Here is a 25,712-nt window from a genome sequence, read left to right as displayed (position 1 = left end):
TCAACGTTTAAGTTTAAGGATTAAATTTCGGGTTGTGGAGCCAGAACTAGTAAAAATTTGCAAGATTTAGAGGAGAATTTAAGTAGAAAAATGTTTTGTATTGCACTTTGAGTGGGGGATCCCGTGGAAGTAGTTAGTTTTCATATAAAAACGTTGTAAATTGGAAAAAGGGCGCCCATGAGGGGAGACAAGGTAGGGCGCTCGCTCCACCTTTAGAGGAAGTTGTGCTTCGGTAGATCGAAAACTCAATAGCTAGTTTAGAATCCTTACCGCAAAATTTGAGACTACATTTGCAATGTCGCTTACACTTGCCCCACTGGAAACCACAACATGGCCGCCCTTGAATTAGAACTACTTCTTAGTCGCGTACGCGTAATAATGTTGTAATTTAACATGAAAGAAGCAGTTATGTTTTACTCGATACTAGATGGGTGTAGCGTTTTACTTACATTGAGAACAATCCGTTCCCCGGACAGTGGTATATTCTACAAATATACGGAATCCTCTTGCTTAGTACAAAAATCAGAACAGAGCATACGTTATACGTATGCTACATAGGCACTGCCCTTAGATGTTACATCATGCCGTTGCAGGATGTTTGATGTCTAACAGTACATACATACATGTATGTTACCTTCGTCAGCTATATGTTATATACGTCCATTTGTATGTGAGATCCTGACCGCCCAGATTGTTTCATACGGAAAGTATATATAGATGGAACACTTGTACAGAAAGTATTGTAAAACATGCGTTTTCAGTTATACGCTTGCTGTAGGTTAAGTCCAAAAAGTACAGGATTGCAAATGTAATGTACGATCTTATGTATGCCGCATAATTTTTTCTCAGTGTAGCTTTGAATAACATTATAGTATTTTTATACTGTTTTGGTATGTGTTTTCTTTGTATAGTGTGCAGGTGGTTCATTTATATAAAACGAGTTTAATTAAAGATTTTATACAAGAACTTGGTATAAATATTAAAAAAACTTCAAAACAAGGGAATTACTTCAAAGTTACCCGTCCACCTAATTTTCAACAAAAAACATAATAAAATCTACAGTCATCAATTTCTACTTGAACTTTACTCATTTTATGTTCTGTTACGTTACCTCGAGGGTGTGAGTAAGGGAGGGGGACCACAATTACATATGGAAATCCATTGTTAACCTAAAGGGAGACTGGCGGGCCGCGAGGAGCACGGTTGTGGTTAGTTAATGGTGGGTGCTGAGTTGAGAGGGAAGAATAAGCGAAGCGAGAAGCCGAAGTAAAGTGGGATAACGCACTACTAGGTTACTTAGGTTTGGTTATGTCTACTTCGCCCTTACCTTAGTGCGTACTTAGGTTTGTAGAGCTCTCCTATCTCAAGCAGAAACTCGTGAACGATTGTTGGTGGTCTTTGTTCTTTCATTCATTAAGCCATAAATATTCAAAAAATTAACCTCATTATTACATCATGTTTTACAAATGTTAGTACTGTCAATTCACATCCAGCGCAAAGACCCTGTACACTTGAAGTCATATTTACTCGAAAATTATCACAATTAAATCGTCCTGAACCTAGAGACAATTAGTTCCCTCTACTTGCGAATTAGTCCCGTCTTTATAACCGTTTATCAAAAGGTATTACACATAAATTACGCTTCACTTACATTTATCAAGCACACAAGCAATCAAATTATTAAATTCTTCTAGGTAAATTTTCAAAATTTTGATAAAAACGGAAGGGCAACAAGAGCCTAAGTAAAGTTGAATTTCCTTATTTCACAGTAGATCATCTCTCGTTCTTGATCTTAATGTTAGTATTACATGTGGGACTATTAAAACATTTATATTTTAATTCTAATTCGTGTAGTTAGTAATACCCATTCAATAAAATTAACGTTTTTTTTCATGTACATTACAGAATGTTAACTTAATGTGTGTGTGTGTGTGTAGAGGGGATAGTAGAATTAAGTAGAAGCGAAATACTTTAATATTCAAGAGCAGATATGATGAATTGTTGATGTTACTATTTGATGAACTATAATATGGTTGGCTCGGCCCCCCTAACTTCTACCGTTCCCCTTCTACATTTTTGGGCTGGCTACGGACTTGAAGAGAACAAAACCAAATCAAACCCTGCGGGGCTTCTAACTCGTTCCTGTTATTATTATTATTATTATTATCATTATTATTATTACTTTTACTATGGATCCGTATAGTAAAACTGCAATCTTATTTTAATGAAAAAATGATGTGAATTTTTTTAAACAAAAAATAAAATCCCTGGATCGAACTTGAAACCACACCGGAAACGATTTTCGCTGTTAGCATATTGCACTAGCACGCTTTCTCTTCTTTTTATTTTTGAAAAAGTTAACTGACTCACCGAACGTGTCTCAGTAACGTACTTGAACTACTTATTACGAATTCTATTTCTTTACTCGCTTTACTAGTAACCTAGAACGACAGAGACACGAACACAGAAACATCGAGCACAGTTAAAATCACAAATGCTCTCCCACCGGGAATCGAACCCGGGACCCCGCCCACCAAAGGTGCACGTGCTAGCCACTAGACCAGTGGGGAGGTCACACGCTCGGCTACGAGGTCCGACAGTCCTTGGCGTTTACTTTGTGTTGTAGCCTATGTAGGTGATCACAATTGATTCCTATTTGTTTCGAATTAGATCAGCGAATACAGGGGTGAAGTAGAATTCGGTGCCTCATACATTCATCTAACCAAGCCTTATTATTATTATTATTATTATTATTATTATTATTATTATTATTATTATTATTATTATTATTATTATTATTACAGTAAAAATTCTCTTAAGGGACACTTCTATGATACGAACACATTTTTTGTCCCTGCAAAAATATATGTTCCCTTATGGAACAAAACCCTCTCTTTTACGGACCCTCTCAGATACGGACGCGGACAGTCCTTTTTTCCCCCCAGACCTTTCAAAAATTCTTCATAACGGACAGAAATTATTCTCGGTTCTGCGATATATTATTCCTCACAAGAGTATCTATCATGAGTCTAGACCTGGTGAATCAGCAAACAGAACAGCTTCAAACTGAACTTTAAATTATTCTTTTTTCCGCCCTCAATAAACTTACGGTAATTTAGCTTAACTTTATTCTTCTACGAGAACAATCATATGAAAGTCTTTGCAACCATTACTTTTCGGTGAATGTTCCACCACAGTTCTTGTTTTTCATATCACACCAAAATAATTTGGACCCTACTAGAATCAATCGCCTTTAACGGAACTCGGGGCTCTTAATTCACTTCACAGTTAATTGTTCCACAGTTACTCTAAGGTTTGCTGTTAACGAGGATTTTGCAATGCATGTATGTACTACAACTACACAGTAGAATAACAATAACCTACCGCCGTTACTGCAATCAACAAAAGATAAACGCTTTATTCCTGCTGTGTTCTTATGATTTGGCTTGCAGCAAGCACTTCACACTTCGTCTCCTACCTTCCAGATCGCTATTACAACTGTGGCATGAAGTATTATGAACATATTCCTTCTTTTCGAAAAAACTTGCTTCAATATGTATAGTGTCATTTCATATCGAGATTCGAGAAGACTGACAAACTTTACTTTAACTTCTTTATAATATTTTTAGAAGTGTTCATAAATAGTTAAAATGGAAAAATTCTTGGAATTCTTACATCTGGCCATAATTTGTGCACGACGTGTCGTTTGTGGTAATCTGGATGAGCTTGGATCCACAATGGAACTTTATCAAATGCACAATTTATTAAAGCATTAATTATTATTTCCATTTTTATTTTTATTTTTGTCTCCGCATCTCGCAACGTCGTCTGACTTCACGCTAAACAAAATTTCTTCTCTCACGAAGCCCTAAATTTCTCTGCAGACGACTCTCCATTCGCACGAATTCGGAAGGAATAATCCCAACATGTTGGAATCGTTCGCATTCGCATCTTCTCGTCGATTTTCGTAATTCGCAGGTAGGAACTAGTAGAGGCACTCGTATTTATTTACACGTGTTGGGAAATTCGCATTTGTATTTGCAATCGCATTCGGAAGGAATGGAGGCGCGGCCTTAGTGTTTACACATAGAATTAATCGTTTTTTTTTTTTTTTTTTTTTTTTTTTGCAAGCCTGCCATGAACATTTGTGTGGGTCCAAGAAAAATTTAAGGGAGCCCGACCCGTCCTGCCTCTCCGTTGATACGGACCTGATTCTCTTGCCCACATTTTTCTGCACATTTTACATGACAAACTTCAAACAACTAGCTAGGGTAGCGCGCGAAAAAAATAATATAGGATAGTGCGCTGAAACTGAAACTGTTGGGATCGGCGTTAATGCCTACGACTTTGATTCCAACCATAGTTTTTCACTGAGACAAAATGCTTGGACTTAACCTGAAAAAGAAAATGATGATGATGACATTATTTCTGTTGGGGAGTTTGGTTTTGACACTTTTAACAATTAATTTTATCCACTTTTCTCTTATAGTATTAGCAACACTAGCGGCACCCCCTGCAACAAATGAAGAACACATGCGAGCTATTAACATTCATATTAGAAATATGGTTTCAACGAAAATAATTGTTTTGTTTTAATATAATATATGTATTGTTCTTATACGTAGGGAAATAGTATCGAAACACTCGCCCAGACAATGAAGGTTTTGAATAGACGTTGTGTTTATAATCTACGATCACTTGAAACTTTCATCTGTTATCATAAAAGTGTTCATTTCAATTTTCGTAAGTTTCATTTTAATTACTATTTTTCAAATTTTGATTTTGGAACGAATTGATGTAATGAAATGGTATTACTCGAGCAGACGGTTATACCAAGCATTAACGCATTTCTTACATACAAGTTAGAGCTGTGTGTTTCTTTTAGCACAGTATGCACTAAATAAGTTCCAATGCTACTTGCAATTTGACTTTAGGAGAGTTCGGTATAAATACAATGTGGACATATCATGAAAGCTACAGTGCATAAAACGGAATCCAACTTGTGTTAGATGGCCACTGAAAAACGAATGCTATCTAACCCAGTCAGGGCAGGAACGCAGCAGGAGAGCCCGCGCGTTAGCGAGGGGGTGCGTCCGTAGGGAGCAGGCGCACGAGCGACAGGGGGTTATACGCAATAATGAGGTTTAGTGGAAGAACACAAACTCTGTGCACTGCAGTAATTACTTCGATTCACACACACATTCCTTCACGTAAAATGTTTCATATTGTATTTTACCTATAAATTTTGGTAGAACCGTCTGCTCGAGTAAATACGCATTCGCATTTTTAATATTCACCTAGCACAAGTTGGTTCGTGTTTTATGCACTATTTTTTTATGCCATACGTCCACACTGTTTATACTGATTCCTCCTTAATTTAGCCTGCAAGTAGTAATGGAGCTTCTCATTTAGTACATGCCCTGCTGAGGAAATACAAAGCTTTAACCTAACCTGAAGATGCAGGAAATGTTTCAAAATATTAAGGAACCGTCTGCTCGAGTAATGCCGTGGCCACCTAACAGGATACGTTGAGTTATAAGTCGCCTTCAAAGCAGAGGCGTGTAAACTTTCCTAATCTCGAGAAGAAAATTGTGTACAATACTTCCGTATTTTCAATTCGTTTCCACACTTACGAAAAACTATTCTCCTATTCAGTAGCTCGTCTCTTCCACACAATTTTAACAATTGACGCTCGTTATTTTTTTATGACTATAAAATTCACACACGATATGTCACAACCTTAACATATATGCACCATTTCTACACTGCCTTTTCCGCCATTAAATCATAATAATTGTACCTCTTCGTCATGTAGTCCCTTATCACGGAAGTTACGAGTGGGATATTGTAAGTTACTAAACGCAAACTTATTTCAATAAGTAAATGGTATTGGAATGTGTATATTGTGTGCAGTGCTTCCGTTATGAAGGATAATATGGCAGTGACACAATTAATTTCTGACCTTATTATTTTAGATGCAGGTATCCCACCTACAAAACTAAGAGTCTCAGGCGTTGTGAAGCAATAGTTAGGACTAGTTTTATCAAATACAGGTATAGTTACTTACCTGGGGTGTTCTGGGTTGAATTTGTGTTTTCGTATAATCTTCCGCAGATTGTGGCCCTGAATAAGACGCCTGTTTTCAATGTTATATTGCTATTTTTTTTTTTATTATTTATTTTAATATACCTTACATAGACTTGTTTCATTTCCGGGGCACATTGGTTCAGTGGTAGAGCGCTTACCTCTGGTGCATGAGGTCCCTGGTTCGATACCCCGGCCAAGTGTTAGTGGTGGACGACATCGTGTGTGAGAGGGTTCTCGGGGTACTTCCGTTTCCTCTCACTTTCTCATTCCACAACTTCTGTCATTCACATGCCTTAAGCATCCATCTCTCTTAGCCAAACGGGGATAATCATGGGACGTTAAACTGAAATACTATTTCATATTTTCCTTCTTTAATTTCTGTCTCTCACTTACATGTTAATTACAATTATTTCTTATTTTAATCCTTTCTTTGTTCTTGACAAGATATGTATTCCTCCCTATTGTATTACTTTGAAAAGTTAGTGCTGCGCGGTAATTTTGCCATTAGTAGTTTTAACCTGGTAATTTTAGCACCAAAAACAGCAAACGGAAATACAGGAAAATGATAATATATTCTCAATACGATAAATATTTAAATTATATCTTATAAACTAGAAGTGTTCCAGCATGAAGAGACATACAGTGACGGATGTACAAACACCAGTAAAAGATAATATTGGCAGCTTCATTAGGTATTCAAAGGAAGTAAAAATTATCCCCTAATGGTTTTGTATTTTACTTTTACTTTCATGTGTATACAGTAACAGGTAATTGGGACTATAGGAATTATTGAATTACGGAAAATATTGAGGATGCCATTTAATAACTCTCTATCTACGTCTCCGGATCTGTGCCGGCATAGTTAGCTGTTGTAAAAAACTTTTATGCGTATATCCATCGTCCCTGACGCGCCTGGTCCCTAGGAACTCACCCCGTCGCTGTTGCTCGGCCCGCCTGCTGCACTCCTACCCTTATTCGATTAGGTGGCTTTTTAGTGGCAACCTAACACAGATTGGTTCGTATTTTATACACTATAGTTTTTATGCCAATGATTACACTGTATTTATACTCACCACCGTTCAAATAACGGACCATAATCAGTACCAATTGACTTGAGGGCGAAACTAAATAATACTCAAATTCGAATATACATTTATGCCTGAAAAACAAATGAATTTCAACATGTAATTTAATATAATATATGATTCATAATAATACCAATTCCAATACATTGCACTTTATATTTTCCCGATGAGGGTACTCGGTCGAGAAAGTGTGAAAAGCTTTTTCAGACCAGTCATCCTGAATGAGGTTTTCTTGGGTTTTTTTCATTCATACCAGGGAAATGCCGGGATGGTATTTCACATATAGGTCGCAGGCTACTTTGTTCCTTGTTTTCCCTGGATAGTGTGCTCATTGATGGACGTCATCCGTCAAAGGTGACAAGCTAACATAGCCATCAATGCCAACAGCCCAGAAATGTATTTTTAAAATCATGCATTTTATATTTACACCTGTAAGTTTCATTGTGCACAACATTAAATGAAACAGGATGCAAAAATTCTTCCGTATTATTCGTTCCGGATTGTATGCTAAGCACAGATTTTAGATTCTTTTCTGCGAATGCTTCTAAATTTGCTTCGTCTTCTTGGTTGACTGTTTCCCTATGGCAGTCTGCAAAAGTACTGGCAAGGCAAAAGTAAGGCAAGACCATGCCTTATTCTTACTGGATATATTGGATTAATTTCCAGATTGACGGATGAGACATGTCAACCAGATGTTTTAACTTGTAATTAAAGGACTCGTATATATATTGTTTGTTCTCGGCTCCTTGTTTAATGTGGCATCGTGAACATTCCATACTTCTTGAAGGAAAAGAGCGCGCATATTTCTCAAACGGATGTTATCATCGTTACTTCCAAAAACACGAACACGCCGATATGTACCGGAAACGTAGATCTGGTCGAAGTAATCCATAAGCTCTACTATTTCTTCTACAGCTTCTTTAAGGAGTTTCATTCTCTGACGTTCATTTCGTATTGGAGAAAATTCAAAGCTGTTCAGTTTTTCGCAAAATACGGAACTCGTCATTCTGTTTGTAAATATTTGTAAGGTAAAGTTCTTGAATAGTTCTCCACGTAGACTGAACTAAGTGAAAAAAACAACCTTATTGTTTTGATTGTGTTCATTGCTGGTATTTCAAAATCCATGATAATGTTTGCAGGGATTCCCGGCGGGAGCTTATGTGGTTCGGATTCCACGTTAATCAGTACGTCTACATCTCATATAGCCTCGCTGCTGAACGGGACGTTAAACTCAACTCAGCTCAACAACGTTTGCAGGGAAAAGGAAAAGTTCGTTGTATCGTTGAATCACAGCTCGAAACAATTCCTCGTTAGAATCTTGGGTCTTTCTCTTCATCAGGGCATACACTGTCGTGATATACGTCTGTCCTGTTGGCATTCGTCTTACACACACTTGGCTAAAATGTTTAGGAGCCTACAAAAGATTCCTACCATTAACCACGTATCAGCACTAGATAATTCTCTGACACAATTTATGTCCCAAAAATATACATATATTTAGGAGACTTGAATATATTTGAAAGCTGTGTTTGTTACTTGCCGTTATGCAGAATTAAAATGCCATGTCAAATAAGACTAGAATTTGATTTTATGAGACCAATATGTGAGAATGTGGTATTTTCGTTTATACCAACTTTGCCTTTTATATATTATAATTAAATAATAGACTTATCGTGAGCGAAGCAAACAAATTTTACTTTATTATAAAACATGTGACAGTTTCGTCAACTAAACTCGATAGTATCTGATGAACCAAGTATTTAGTTGGCGAAGCTGTCACAAGGTATTAGTTTTATAATACACTTGCTTTACTTTGTTTAGCGATTAGTTGATTATTTAATTAGAGAATGTGGTAACAGGAGGTGGTTTAATGTATTGCACAATTTTCAATTGATATATTTGATCTTTCAAAAAAATCATAGGACTACAGCAGAGATCGTACACACACATTCCAAACGCAGTATATAATTTTAATCAGTAATATTTTTCTGTTTAAAATAAAATAAAAAGGAATAAATTATAAACTTTTCCAGGGATAGAGTATTTTAATATTTTGCCGAAATTTGCACGTGAGAAATGGTGTCCGAGGCGTTATTTGTGGCGGCCTGTGTCTCAGGCTAGGATTATTATTATTATTATTATTATTTTGGAAAGGGGGAACAAAAAACAGGTTTCTTACTTTGTCCTGAATTTTAACATCTGTTATATTGAATAGCATCTGAGACTATGAATATAAAAAATTTTTCTTTGCCTGACTGAATTGGTGTGGAGTAAGCCACTTCTTGTATTGCAGGTTATGTAAAAGATTTTTTTTTTGTGGGGAAGGGGGAAGAAGGTAGTCATACTAAAGCTACAATTGAGCACTTTCGAACTTTGCTTCAATCTGAGACTTATACTGTGTAACCGCTCAATTCTTTTCGACACTCTTACCGCAGATATGAATTTTTTGCATTTAGACCATTTTTGGAACTTTTACTCTTATTCTTATTCCTGCTCCCCAAAGTTATAACGTATAACCTTTTTCTGAACTTCCTTTCTCAGCATTGAGATATAGAATCATTAAGATGGTTATGGATAAAACTTCTTAAAGTTCTTATTTTTTGTCTTTTATAAAAATTTTTAACGATTATACCTATATATATATATACTTCTGTCTCTCTCTCTCTCTCTCTCTCTCTCTCTCTCTCTCTCTCTTATATATATCGAATTTAAGGAATAAATCCAACTTACTAAAACTACTGTTTCGAAAATAAGGTTCACAAATAAAAAGAAATGTATATGGATCTGTATCCGCACAGTAAATTCTGAACTCAATACTGACAGAGGAAATAATTACAAGAACTGAAATGTCACTGTAAACAGCTTTACTAATAGAAATCAGAAATTAAACTTACTTTACAATTTGTAGATGGTAATTGGTTAATATGACTAACACTAACTATAAACGTATTTTCCGCCAGGCAAATAAATCTTTAGTAATATTTTTTTCAATTCCTAACATCATCGATTTATAGTTCTTTTTATTATTATTTTAGGCTGTTTCTCCACGTTACCACTAACCAGTGAAGAGGTTAGAAAGAAAAGAAGTTACTTGTTTTCAAAGGAACAAGAGAGACAAAGGGGTATTATTGGACGAATAGAGAAAATACAAGTAAAATATAAAGGCCTTCCTAAAGATGCCAATCTGCTCATGAATAAAAAGATCTCTACTCCGTTTAACTGCGCGCAGCGTAAGTTGATCATTTCTGTTTTTTTATGCTACTTCTGCAATATTAATGCTTATTATTTAAAATTACTGAAGCTTAGCAGTTCTTCGTGATGCATATTTTTTTTGTACATCTGTTCTTAGAGTTATTCTTGTTTGAGAATAATTTTTGTAGTATGAAATTTCAGCAATCATTGCTACTTCGAATTTTAATATTTACTACAGTACTTTTAAATAATGAAAAATATTTCCGGGATAGAAAAGAAGCAGAGTACTAGATATTGCATTTACACGGTTTAGGAGTTTAAAACGTTGTAAAACAAAACTTTAAGCCAAATTCAAGATAAGGTAGATTAGAATAAGGGAATAAATTATAACAAGTAAGCATAGTTTATTATTATTATTATTGTAAAGTTCAAAAGGAAAATACATTTTGCTGAAATTTTATTTACGTTTCCTGCCACCACGTATACGAGGGTCACTACGAAAGTTTTGAGATGTGAAATAGCTTACACAAAATCAATTTAACACTTTCATTTTCTCAAAGTATTCACCATTACACTGTACACACTTTTTGCATACTCGAAAACCACTTTTGGAATCAGTGTTGCCAGTTTTTTTCTTCAAGTGTTGAAAGTTCATTCTTTTATGCCACTACAGCTTCTTCAGGGCTGCAAAATCTCTTCCCACGCATGCGATCTTTGATTCTGGCGACCAGAAAAAAATCATGCGGGGCCAGGTCAGGGCTATACGGCGGATGAGTCATAAGTTTGACCTCCGTAGATTCTAAAAACTGAATTGTGATGTTGGCCGTGTGTGCGGACGCGTTGTCATGATGCAGCAGGATTCCACGCAATCCAGTTCTTGGACGCCGTTCCCGAAGCTTCTGTGACACTTTTGTTCGGCAAACAGTGGTGTACCATTGAGCAGTAACAGTCCTTTGTTCTTCAAGTAGAACAGTTGCAATATGGCCAGATTTGGAGAAGAAAGTTGCGACCATCTTCTTTCTCATACTTCGCGGTCGTTTCACTTTCGTGGGTGGATTTTCGTCTGGAAAGATCCAAACTGTAGACTGGCGTTTATTTTCAGGGTCAAATTGATAGATCCAAGTCTCATCACCAGTAGCAATGTCAAGGACGCGTCGAGAATTGCCTCCATCAAATCTTGCAAGCATTTCTTCACACCATTCCACACGTATGAGCCTCTGCTGTTCAGTCAAAGTGTGAGGCGAGATGAAACCCTCCTGAGCCGAAGATGATCATAAAGAATTTATGTTACTGCCGGCGATCCAATGTATGGTTATATATATTTGTATATGTGTATATATGTACATATGTACGTGTTTGGAATTGTTCATATGTATATATGTATGTATGTAGGCATCTATTTACAAGAATATCTGTGTTGTTTGTTTTCTTTCTCTCTCTCTCTCTCTCTGTGCATGTCTATATGTATGTATGTGTGTGCGTGTGTATGTGTGTGTTGTGGCTCTGCGTATGAATGTGATGTGTGTGGTGGTGCATTACCGTGTTTGTACATAGGTTTGCCTCTGTAGGCTTTGGTAGGCTTTTGTTTTGTGTTTGCTGGTGTATTATTGTGGATTTGCGTATGTATGTGATGTGTGTGGTACTGCATTACCGTGTTTGTACAAATGCATACCTTTGTAGGCCTTGGTAGTCATCCCTTTGTGTTTGCTCTTGTATTACTATGGTTCTGCCTATGTATGTGATGTGTGTGGCAGTGCATTATCGTGCTTGTACATAGGTTTGCCTCTGTACGCCTTGCTAGGCTTCCGTTTTGTGTTTCTTGCTGTATTACTGTGACTTTGCTTATGTATGTTTCTATCTGTGGCAGTTCATTATTCTAGGTCCGCGTATATATCTGTTTTATGTGGTGAAGCATTAGGGTGTGTATACATGTGCATGTCTGTATGTGTGGTTGTGTATTGTAGCTTTCCGTATGTATGACTTTGGATGTGGTGTTGTGTTGTATGCATTGGTAAGCATGTGTATGTATGTGCACTTACATTGTTTTGTGTCCTGCATTGGTACACATGTTTTTATATGTGATATTCTCCTGTATGTATTATGCCTTTACACAATTTTAATTTTAATATCATTTGAGTATACAAAAAGTTTTTCACTTACCTAAAGGCTTCTGCGTAAAAGATATTTGTTTGCACAAGTAGGAAATTGTCTTTGATTTGAATACATAATCATTAATATTGGGTTGCGGCAACGCGTCGCGACGCGGGTTGCGCGATTGGAAAACGCGTCCGGACGGAGACGCGAATGTGAAGACAAACATTACAATGTGACGCGCGCGGACAGGTACGTGTTACGCGAAGATTAGTAATGCTATGACAACGTATGGTATCTATACACACCGCTCCTGTACACAAGAGAACAGTAGTGATTTTCATATAGGTACGATATGTAGTCTTGCTGTTCTTGTACGCAACACATTCAGTAACCGATAATACAGGCTAGATTTGTGTACTGCTTGACAGTCACTATTCAGGTGCACGTGTACTTTTCCCGCCAGGCACAAATTTGTTCATTTTTGTGCGCGACGGCTACCAGTATCTGACATGGTTGCGCAGTAGGTACATTATATGTTAGTTAGCAGTCAATGTTGAGCGTGTATATTCTCCCGACATGTTGAAATTAATCCATTTTTGTGCGCCAAGGGTACCAGTAACCAGACCGGAATACAGCAAATTATGGATGCGTTAAAATATTAAATAATACTTTTGATAAAGTGGGTAGTTGCAAATAAGTAGGATCAATATTAACAGAGGAAAATCATATTCACGGAATTAAATGTCGACTAAAAGCAGGGAATTCGTGTTACTATTCGGTTCAAAATCTCTTGTCGTCGCGAATTCTGTCGAGGAATTTGAAGCTTAAAATATACAAAACGATAATCATGCCTGTTGTTCTGTATGGCTGCGAAACATGGTCACTTACTCTGAGGGAAGAACATAGACTGAAAGTATTTGAAAACAAGATCCTGAGAAGAATATTCGGACCCAAGAGGAACGAGAATTGGGAACGGCGGAAACTTCATAACGAGGAACTAAATAATTTATATGGTTTATCCAACATTGTTAGGGTCGTCAAATCTAGGAGGCTTAGGTGGGCGGGTCATGTAGCTAGAATGGAAGAAAGTGGAAACGCTTTCAGTCTTGACTGGAAGACCAATCGGTAAACGACCATTAGGAAGACCTAGGCACAGATGGGAGGACAATATTAAGATAGATCTTGCTGACATGGGAATAGAAAGTAGAAACTGGATGCAGTTAGCTAAGGATAGAAGTCAGTAGATAGGTTTTGTGAACGCGGCATTGAACCTCCGGGTTCCCTAGGCCATAGAGTTAGTTAGTTAGTTAGGGTACCAGTACATAACATGGTTGCGCAGTAGGTATATGTTAGTTAGCAGGCAATCTTAAGATGAGCGTGTACATTTTCCCGTCACGCACAAATTATAGCATTCTTTTTGCGCAAAAGCTAAATATTAGTAAATTGGATGTGCAGGAGATATAGTTACGTATTATGCAGTACTAAGAAAAGACTAACAGAGTTGAGTTTGCAGTACTAACAAAGTTGAGTGCAAACGTGAATGCAAACTACAAACTTTTACGGGAACTTATAATAAAATGTTGACGGAAGTATCTTTAATGATACCCGATAAACCAAAATGTTAAATTTCCCCGCTACTATTACATTTTTGCCTTTATTAGGATTAGGACATTGTTTTTCCACTATTCCACATTCCCTATAGGGATTTTCACTATACTATTTAAATATTTTTATTGCTGATGTCCAGATGGACATGTTCACTTTTCTCTTTTCTTCATTTTTTATTTTTCTAATGTTCTGACTTCCCTATGCTGATTTTAAATATACTATTTAAATATTCTTATTACTGATGTCTAGTCGGACATGCTCACTTTTTTCATTTTATTTTTTTCCAATGTTCTGGTGTCCCATTGATTTTCACTATACTATTTAAATATTTTTATTTCTGATGTCCAGACGGACATGTTCACTTTTCTCTTCATTTTTTGTTTTTCCAATGTTCTGACGTCCCTATGCTGATTTTCGGTATACTATTAAAATATTCTTATTACTGATGTCAGACGGACATGATCACCTTTTCTTTTCTTAATTTTAGTTTTTCCAATGTTCTGACGTTTCTAGGTTGATTTTCACTATACTATTTAAATATTCTTATTCTTGATGTCCAGACGGTCACGTTCACTTTTCTATTTTCCTCATTTTTTGTTTTTCCAATGTTCTGGCCTCTCTATGGTGATTTTCATTATACTATTTAAATATTCTTACTACTGATGTCCAGACGGATATGTTCACTTTTTTCTTTTCTTCATTTTTTGTTTTTTCCAATGTTCTGGCGTCCTTATGGTGATTTTCACTATACTATTTAAATATTCTTATTGCTGATGTCCAGACGGACATGTTCACTTTTCTCTTTTCATATTTTTTTGTTTTTTCTAACTTTTTGGATTTCCTATAATGATTTCAACATATTTAATATTTTCACTAACATTCAAAAGATGCCTATGTAAGGTTTTCTCCCACCCTTATAATTACACTGTAGGCGGCATGACTTTGATCCCCCCTTCCACTCAGTCGGCTTATCTTTGTTTTCCTCTCCTATTCAGTCGGCATTCCTTTGATTTCCTCTCCCAGTCACAACAATCTTTGATTGTGAACTGATAAATTGTTTTCCTCTCCCACTCAGTCAACCTAACTTTGCATTTATTTTTCACTCAGTCGGCTTAACTTTGATCTCTCCCACTGTAGGCGGTATTCCTTTGATCTTCCCTCCCACTCAGTCGGCTTAACTTTGAATTCCTCTCCCACTGTAGTCGGCATGGCTTTGATTTCCTCCCCTATCCTTTGTTTGCAAAACATGTTGAAACTTGCTTTTACACTATATTTGTGTGTCGTCATACTTTGTAATGTATATATACCGTATTGTTGTACAATTATAATCATTTGAATGCTGACGAAGATACTTGCATGACGTAATTTTATTACATCCTCGATTTTAAATTATTCTATATTATTAATCAAGTTAAAATTGCACATAAGAAAATATTGAAAGTTATCTGATCACATAAGAAGAAATTATTGTGGTAAACAAGACAAAACAATCAGATATATCGAAGTCGAAGTGACTGTATTAAGGGACATACAGAAACACCAAATTATTATAATATTTATATTAAGAAACTCAATTCCTGATTACAGATGGAGTTCTTCAACTTAGAATTCAATGTGGTGGACGAAACCCTCTTCCAAGAAGAATTAAAGGGTCTGCATAATGGTGAAAGAGTCCTGGTGGCTTGGCAGAAAATTGTAAAATTTTATAAGGATGGACATAGAGGAAGTGAAAGGTGTGAGTACATGCTTTTATTATTACACCAGTATTTTGCTTCTAATGAACACACAGTTTTGAATACATGTCTTTCCTCTGCAGATGTATTAGATCTTTGCAGGATTTTTCAGAGGGGAGAACATGTATCATCTAGCACACGAGAAGTTTATTCATCATTTTAATAGGAGGAAGGACAATTTGATAGAGTAAATGATAGAGAAGTATCTGAATTTTATCAGTATGGCTCGCGTTTTGTTTTGGCTCAACGTAATGTTCTAGCATCGTCATGTAACAATTCCGTAGCCAATACCCACCAAGGAAATTCAAACTTGGGTAATATGATGGATGATAGAATGATTGTTGATGATGCTGAACAACAAGAATATAATCAAAATTCCGTTAATGATAATGATGATTATATAGAGATATTGGGAAAGTTTTTAGAAGAGTTGGGTATCGATGCAGTTTCATCTGCTCAAATAATTCCTGTAAACAGTGTTCATCCAGATGTGCAATGTTCACGGGATACTATTGGCTATGGATCAGTATCTCCACAGCCAGGACCATCTCATGGAAATGTGTCGCATAGGCACGACCAAGTTGGTCACAAACAATTTAAAAAATCAGATGATGCTAACTTCGAAATCGTAAGAGATAGCACAAAAAATTTCACGAATTTTAATCTTCGTGGAAGAGAAATCGCAATTCGTCTAGCCGGTGATCACAATATTCAAAATCCGGAAGGATATATTAAGAAATCAGTTAACTTTGCGTTAGACGAGGTTCTCGCTGACGCCCAAGCAGAGGATTACGTTGGTCTCTGTATCGATAGCTCGAACAGTAGAAACAAAAAACCAGCGTATATTCTTGGAGAAGAAAGAGCGATTTAAGTGCTGAGGTCATTTTAACTTCATTGGAAAATATACTAAATTCCAATGAAGAATTCTTGCTCGGAAATGAAGTCCAATTTCGGTTTCATATAGTTAAAAACGTAAGCGGGCAAGGTATTAGGAATGATTGTAAAGCCGCCCGTTATGAAGACATGGAAAAAGTTCTTAACCGCCATATTGTTTATATTAACAGGTCTGACATGCTTTGTCTGCCAAAGAGTATTGCTTGGCATTTGGAGAAATATGAAGACAGTAAATACAATGTATAATTTGAAAAAAAGATTATGAGAAAATTTGGAAAAGTAAGGCAGAGCAACTTTGTAGGGATGCAAATGTTAATTTTAAAACAAAGAATGCTTGCGATTTAAGCGATCTTGATACTTTTCATAAATATTTTTCAAAAAGGTATCGAATTGTTGTTTACGAAAGAGATGAATCCGTTAATGAACGTAAATATAAGGTACATGTCCCTGGAACTCCTGCACCAAAGTAAGTGTATATTTTTTTTATGAAAGAGGTATTACAGTTGGCCATTTCGCACCAATTAAGTGTATTACATCGTTTTTAGAAAATAGAAAGTACTGTACTAAATGTTTGGAAGCATACGATGATCGTCGGCATAAACACAAGTGTGAATTGCAGTGTTTAGCCTGCAATAAGCAGCATTACCAAAACCCGACATTACGAAAAATCAAATGTGATGCATGTAATAGAAAGTTTACTGAGGGTGAATGTTTTAATAATCATTTGGCACGTAATAAGGCTGGCTTTAGTGAGTGTCATTATGTAAAGGTTTGTCCCGACTGTAATCGCATGACTGACAGTAGACTTCGAAAACTTGCACATAAGTGTGGTGAACATTTTTGTGCCACATGTAAGGTTCACGTAAAACCTAATCATCAATGCTTTGTGCAAAAATTGAAGCCTACACATATCAAAAGGTTTATGTATATTGCATATGATATTGAAACGATGTTAATGCCGGAAAATGAGAACGGTGAAAGGAAATATGAAGTTGCCTTGATTTGTAGCAGACATACATGTTCATACTGTATGAGTAAATCTTTGGATGATTCCTGCAACTTTTGCGGTGATAAAAATAAAAATAGATCGTTTTCTTTTAAAACAATAGATGACTTCATTAAACATGTTTTAATGGGGCGTCCAGTGTTTCAGCGGATAGTAATTTTAGCGCATAATTCTGGGCGTTTGATGGTATCTTCTGCTTAAATCTAATTGATAAGCAACATATTATTCCTGATGTTCTGATACAAGGTCAAAAAATATTTTGTATGAATATCGCAAATAGATTCTTGTTCCTTGGAATTAAATTATCCAAAATACGTAAAATTTTAAGTGCATCTGGAAATTTGAAGATGGAAGATTTCCCATATTTATTTAACACTTTCGAAAATCAAAATTATGTAGGTCCGGTTCCCGCTCTTGAATATTTTGACCCTGACTCGCGAAGCACGGAAGAGAGACAACAACTAATCGCCTGGCACCAAGAACGTGCTGCAAGTGGCGAGGAGTATGATCTCCAAAAGGAAATGTTGGCTTACTGTGAAAATGACGTTAGAATTCTTACAGAAGCTATCATCAAATTTAATAACATCATAGAAGAGAAAACGAACGGTCTCCAATGTTTTATTGCTTGTTCGACGGTTGCAGGGTTAAGTATGAAAACGTACCGTACCCTGTCCTTACCGGAGAATACCATTGCTGTAATTCCGCCAAAGGGATTTCAACATAATGTGCGACAAAGTGCAAAAGCACTCTTGTGGTTAAAATATGTTGAAAATCAACTTGGTAGGAATATCCAGTACTGTGGTACTGGTCCAGAGGTACGCTTCGGTAAATACAAGGTTGACGGATATGATCCAAGTACGAATGCAGCGTATGAATTTCATGGTTGCAGTTTCCACGGGTGTGTTTCATGTGCTCCTAATAACCGCAATGAAATTATTCACATTTCTCAAGATATTTGCGATACGTATGCAAGACGGTACGAACAAACCATGAGACGTCGAGAATACGTTTAAAATCTTGGTGTAAAGTTACACGAGATCCAGAAATGTACTTGGTACAATAAGGTGAAGACAAAGATTTACAAAAGTTCATTAAAGAACATTGTACTCATCTAGCGAATCCTATTGTTCCTAGAATGGCGTATCAAGGTGGACGTAGTGAAGTCTTCAGATCATACGTTAATTGCAAGGATAATGAGATAATTTGATATTTCGATATTATATCTTTATCCTTTTGTAATGGCACGTAGACCAATGCCGATTGGAATGCCTAAGATTCAGAGGGAGCCGGATTTTCCAGAAGTGAAAAATACTCATGGGCTAGTGAAATGTACCATCATGCCTCCAAAAGATATGTATTTTCCTATTTTTCCATATGTGGCAGGTGGACGCTTACTTTTTGGACTGTGCCGGACATGTATGGAAGAAGAGAAAAATAATGTTGTAGGGGAATGTACACATGAAGGAATGGATCGCGCAATAACAAGTACATTTTGTACTCCAGAGCTACACCTTGCTCTTAAAAAAGGTTATAAGATCATCGATATTCACGAAATTTGGGAGTTCGAACTCATAGATCCAGAAGAAGAGAATTCAGGTGGTCTGTTCGGGAATTACTTGAATTCCTTTCTTCAAATGAAGCAGGAAGCTTCAGGTTTTCCTACTTCTTGCCAAACTGAAGAAGACAAAAAGAAATATATCGATGAATATTATGCTCATGAAGGCATTAAATTAAATTATGATAATATAAGGAAGAACACGGGATTGCGCGCTACAGCGAAATTATACCTTAATTCGTCGTATGGGAAATGGGGTTAGCGCCCGGACACGATGAAGTGTACAATCCTCAACAACTCAGAAGAGTTTCTTAGGTACCTTTCATCAGTGATTCCAGTCGGTGATAGGCTTTTACCTATGAACTACAAGGACTTGGAAAATGATAACAGCCCGTTAGGATTTTCCAATGTCGTCTTGGCTGCATTTATTCCTTCGTGGGACAGACTTAAACTTTATGACTTTTTGACTGCTGTAGGACCTGAACGTGCACTTTACTGTGATACGGACAGTATTATGTTTTTGCAACGGAAAGATGAGGAACCCGTGTTACACTTGGGTAATTATCTTGGGCATTTAACAAATGAAATAGATGAAGGGTGGGAATTTATCACTCTGATCGCACTTGGCCAAAAAAATATTTTATGAGGCTTAGAAATGCCTCAGGGGGAATTTCGGCACATTTACAAAATTCGGGGGATAACACTGAACCATAGAACCTCTGAAAAAATTAATTTTGAGAGCTTCTATGGGTTAGTGCGAGAAGAAATTGAATCTGTAGTAATAGAAAATCCTACAAGTATTATCCGGAAACGCGGGTTCCAAATCTTTTCAAGACGTGAAACCAAAACACCGTATGGTTAACAAAAAATATAAACGTATTGATGACGAAGACGATATTCTTTTACATGACGTACAAAAGACTAGGACCATACCATACGGTTACCAAGAGACTTAACGTTTGACCCACGAACGCCAAATGCATATTTTTGACGGTTCGCTTCATATTGAAGCTCTGTTTATTTATTGACACGTATTGATTACTCGAACAATCTATGATTGTGATTATATTAAGAACCCGCTTTCAAAGAAACTCGTTAGCTTTAATATTCTATTTGATTTAATATTCTAGTCATTTTAAATAGTCTAGTCATTTTAATTTTGAGTGAGTGAGTGTGTGTGTGTGTGTGTGTGTGTGTGTGTGTGTGAATGTATAAAAGGTGAGCTTTCTATTCCATGCATTCATTTGATAACAAGATGTTAAAGTTTAATAATCCTTCTACCATTTTAATTGCTGGTCCTTCAAGGACTGGTAAAACTGGTTTTGTAAATCGTTTACTTAATGAACGTGAACACATGTTTATTACAACATTTCGTGAAATTGTATGGTGTTATGGTGCAATAATACCACACTTAGATTCCCATGCAAATATTCGTTTCGTAGAGGGAATTCCAGATATGAATACTTTTCACATTGAAGAAAATTCATTATTAATATTAGATGATTTAATGTCTGTGCATTTTACAAAATATGCACATCATAAAAAATTAACTGTTATATTTCTAGTACAAAATTTGTTTCCAAAAGGAAAACATGCACGTGATATTAGTTTAAATGCTCATTATATTATAGTATTTAAAAATCCACGTGATAAATTACAAATTCAATATTTAGCTAGACAAATCATGCCACGACAAAGTAAACATATCGTTGATGTATTTGATGAAGTAACACGTTCGCCTTATACTTATTTATTATTTGATTTAACATTGATGCATTACAAATACGTACAAACATATTTCCGGATGAAACAGTGTACGTGTACACAAGCGTAAAAGACGAGGAAATGATAGTTTATGTTTAGTTGGTATCAAGATGTTGAAGGTGAAACAACACTTTAGTACACTCCGTGCTCTGTGTAAATGTAAAGCAGCAGAACGTAAACATATTCTGAAAAGTGCTTCAGGTGATTTAATACGAACCATTTCACAAGTTGCTAAAAATACAATAAAAGGGAACGTTCCATTAAATTCTCGTCAGAAGCAACGATTACGTAGAAATAAAAAGATCTTGCGAGTTCTTTCTCAACAACGTACAGCATTAAACAAGAAAAGGAAGATATTACTTCAAAGAGGTGGTGCGTTCTTACCAATGTTACTAGGTCCAATTCTAGGAGCTGTAGCAAGTAGTATTTTTGGAAGGTAAAGAATCATGTCATATTTACGTAAAATGATTTTAGTTCCTGAGAATGCAATGCATCAATTTCAATCAAATGCTAAGTCTATAGATACACATCAATCACGATTAGATGAAGAAATGAGTAGTATTTTACAACGTCGTGATCTTAGTCTTGAAGAAAAATGGAAAATGTATCAGCAAGCATTACATTAATATTTACAATATTCATCTACACAAAAACCTGTTACATTTCCTATTGTTGAAAAAGAAGTTCAAAAAACACCATCTGAATAAAAGAATCATTCTATTTTACTTGTATCGTACATTTTACAATCAGTACTGAAAACACATCGAAGGAAAATAGATCTATTAATGAAACAATTAATAAATTCAAATAAAATAGATTGGGATCAATCAGGAACAGTAAAGATACATGTAAAACAGATTCCAGGTTCAAACATTATAGATTTAGTGAATGATGTTTGTATGCCAAAATATTCAAGACAACCAGTGGGAATTCAAGAGTTTAAAATTTTGTTAGAAGAACTTAATGTTCCTAAAGAATTTATTTCTACTTCTGTGAGTCCACCGAAAGTTGTTAGTAGTAAAATTCGTAAAACAGATTTTTTAAAATTTTAAAAAGAATATAAAATGTAATAAAAATGATAGTTATCAAAAATATATTATGAATATTCAAATCCTGCTTCTTTATCTAGTATTAAAACATTGCATCGTAAAACTAAAATATCACAAAAGAGAACAAAAGAATGGTTAGCATCACAAGACGCTTATACATTGCATGCAGCAGCACGGGATATTATCCAACCGCGTACCATTTAGTCGAAGAATTAAATAAGGTTTCCAAATTCATAATATTAATGTGTCAAATACAGTATTCGTAGATTGTGATCAACGTGTTAAATCACTTACATTGTCACCAACATTGTCTTTACAATTAGGATTTCCCGAAAGTATAGATCTTGTTTTACATAAACGTGGATTTAAACAATCTTACGTTGATATTGGTTATTCACATCAAATTTTTGTGTATAGTGATATTGTCTATCTATCTATGTATCTCCCTTGCGGGAGATTTTAAAATTAAAGTCACAGCACTAAGGCCAAGTTGACTGTTTCACTAAAATTGTCTTAAATCTTCTTGTTGTTGTTATAATTGTAAAAAGATGGCCCGTTCCAAAATGGACGAATTGGCCTGTTTCAGATAGTTCTGTTTCCACACTAGTTTGTGAATTAAAAAGGAAGGCAGAAGCGTAGAACATACAAAAAATTATGTAAAACACTATAAAAATTGTAATGCACTATATTATGTCCAGAATGGAAATTGTTGTTAATAATTAAATTGAAATAGTTAAAGAGCATGACGCTCTATGATGTAAAACATTCTACGCCATCTTGCCAACCCTAGTGATATTGTCCAATATCAATATTTAGGTGATACCATAGCACCATTATTACGTATTGCAACAATTTGCAATGTGAAATACGGAAAAGTGCAAACAATTACATTTCAAGATATTCATTATTTACCAGTTTCAAAATTTTGTTTTAACAATATCGAAGTACTACTAAAGGACCATGCAGGGCGAAATTTGCCGTTTCGTTCCGGGACATTGACGGTAACACTTCATTTTAAACGCGCTGCTCCTAAATAAAATATGAAATCTTGAAATCTTTGTATTAAATTACTCCGAACAAAAGGTGTTTTGTTTAATGCACGCTCCAAATACATCTTATAAAGTAGTGCTTCAAGAAGTTACAATGTATGCACGACGTGTTGACACATCTGCAGATATTATTATGGAAATAAATTCAGGTATGGTGCATAAAACGGCCAAATTACCTCTTACAAGAGTTGAAACTCGATCATATATAATACCTCAACAAGTAAATTCATACAATCTTGATAATCTGTTCCTCTTAAATGTACCTAAAGCAATCGTTACCGGATTTGTCTCTAACGCAGCCTGTAATGGGAGATCAGATATTAATCCTTTTGAATTCCGAAACTTTAACGTTAACAAGTTGCAACTACAAGTTGGTTCAAAATCATTTCCTCCCAATCCCCTCACCCCTGATTTTTTAAATAATTTATACGTTCTAAGTTACCAAACTGTTCTCCGGTACAGGCATATTTTACAAAGATGAGGGCCATACTGTTATCTATGATGAATATCCACATGGATACACTCTTTATTCATTTATTCCATTCCCTACTGCTACATTAGATGATACTACATGGGATGTTGTGCGCGATACTCCCGTTAATTTAAAAGTATCATTCAAAGAATCATTAACACAATCAATCACTTGTATTGTGTATGCTCAATTTGACTCGCTCATACAAATAGATAAAGATAGAAATGTATATAGCGATAATTTATTTTAAATTTTGATCAGTTGAGTAGTATGAGTGTTGTTCACTTCTCCGCTTGCCGTGGGGAAGACGACGATGAACTTATTGTTAAAGAGTTAGCAATAGCTAATCCAGATATATCATTCTTACAAAACTGGATATTTAAACCTCCGTGCGCTACTACTGAACTGTGTGAAACAATAATAGAGGCGAAAAAATACTTGTGTGATAATTTTTATGGAATCCAATGGCATGAAGGGGATGTCGAATACTCGCACCTTAAAGAAATTCTTCGCAAATATTGTACAAATATTTCATCTGTTTACACTTTCGACATAGCTCGTCAGGACTTTCTGCAGGAAATTCTTCAATGTGATATTATCAATCTCGAGGATTTGGACTGTCCACGGTACACATCTCTAGGATTTCATGTTTCAAAGTGTGCACATTATAATCATAGCTTTGGACATTACAAGTGCAGTGTGCATGAAGCCTTATTATACAGTGACTATGTAAAAGTGTATGACTATGTTTTGTTTGTGAACAATACCAGTGATAAATATATTCCTACTCCGTTTAAAAAAATAAAAAATCATGTATACAGATGAAATTTTAAAAGTTCTTCTCAGTGATAAACAAACTAGATCATATGTGAATGGAATTTATTCCATTGATACAATTCCATAAACAGTGCAAACTCCTCTTGAACTAATCATTAATCTTGATACATCAAATTCCACAGGAAGTCATTGGGTTGGACTATACATAAACAAATATCATGAAGGATTTTATTTCGATAGTTTACGAATGCCTGTGAATGAAGAAATTCATTGATTCTTATGTATACTAAAGTTTATTATGTAAATAGTCAAACATACCAACACGAAGAATCAGTGTTGTGTGGATATTTTGTATTATTTTTCATGTATCATATAGTACGCAATAATTCATTTGAAAAAAACTTTAAGTTAATTTCATAAGAAATTTAAAAAAGGATGATAAAATTGTACATAATAACGTAAATAAATTTCTAAAAAGAAAAAATATTTATCTGAAATAATATCGTTTGTATATATTATGTACATAAATATATAAGTCAAAAAAGATTTTTTAAAATAAAAGTTTTAAATTTTACTTCATGTTTTTCATTTCACAAACATAAAAATAAGAAAGTCAAGTTACATCATTGAAAACGTGTTAGTTAATGCTGTTGATCGTTGAAACTTCCACCAAAAATTAAGTTGTTGTGCATTTCGATATGCACAACCTGTTTTTTCTCAAGTTGTATATTTTGTTCATGAAAAGAACAATATTCATTCATAACATTTGCACATAATTCATTTAATGGCGGACATTGTTTTGTTGCAAGATCAATAACTATCTAACAAAAATAGTTTCTTAATCCAAATGGATTTCTCTGCACCTTTACAATAAAAGGTTGCATCTTGCAAACATAATCGATATACAAGGTTACGTATATGTGATACAGTATATCCGTTTTTATTATTCCAAGTTAGTCCAAGTAAGTTTGATATTAACCAATCAACTTGTTTCTGACATCCTAAAGATAATTGATTGTATTCAATCGGAGATTTTACTAAACAATGAAAATTTACTGTATCATCACATGCAATTAAACAAAATTCACGAATAATGAATTCATTTGAAAGCTTGTATGTCGATAATGTATTCATTAACACATGGTGAAATTTCATGTTTACGATTCAACAAAACGGAATTGTGTGTCCTACAAATTCCATGTTTAAACATTCTCGCGTTTTTCGTATAAAGTTTATAGTTGAGATTTTACTATGATGATCTTCAAATATTTCAAACAAATCAAGAAGAGTTATTTCGTTGGATAAATGCTGTACAGCAAAAGTTCCAATATCATCAAGAAGCAAACA

The 25,712-nt window shown here is 35.3% G+C and overlaps 1 protein-coding gene across 2 annotated transcripts; it reads left to right on the top strand.

Annotated features, from left to right (window-relative positions):
- The first annotated feature begins 4,266 nt into the window (after positions 1-4,266).
- On the top strand, positions 4,267-24,919 carry LOC145662717 (uncharacterized). 2 transcript variants are annotated; one of them, XM_081728578.1, is made up of 3 exons: positions 4,267-4,743; positions 10,208-10,402; positions 15,654-24,919. In XM_081728578.1, the coding sequence occupies exon 3, from the start codon at positions 18,938-18,940 to the stop codon at positions 19,514-19,516; it is 579 nt and encodes a 192-aa protein (XP_081584704.1). In that variant the 5' UTR covers positions 4,267-4,743; positions 10,208-10,402; positions 15,654-18,937; the 3' UTR covers positions 19,517-24,919. Both variants share the same exon structure in this region, with proteins under 2 accessions (XP_081584704.1, XP_081584711.1).
- The last annotated feature ends 793 nt before the right edge of the window (positions 24,920-25,712 follow it).

This window comes from Thermobia domestica, chromosome 1 (assembly GCF_964235325.1).
Source record: "Thermobia domestica chromosome 1, izTheDome1.hap1.1, whole genome shotgun sequence".
Taxonomy (NCBI): domain Eukaryota; kingdom Metazoa; phylum Arthropoda; class Insecta; order Zygentoma; family Lepismatidae; genus Thermobia; species Thermobia domestica.
This window is presented reverse-complemented; position numbering and strand designations above follow the sequence as displayed.

Bases quoted from the DNA above. Each gene is read 5' to 3' on its own strand.
- LOC145662717 (XM_081728578.1), top strand. From the start codon at position 18,938: ATGGCACGTAGACCAATGCCGATTGGAATGCCTAAGATTCAGAGGGAG.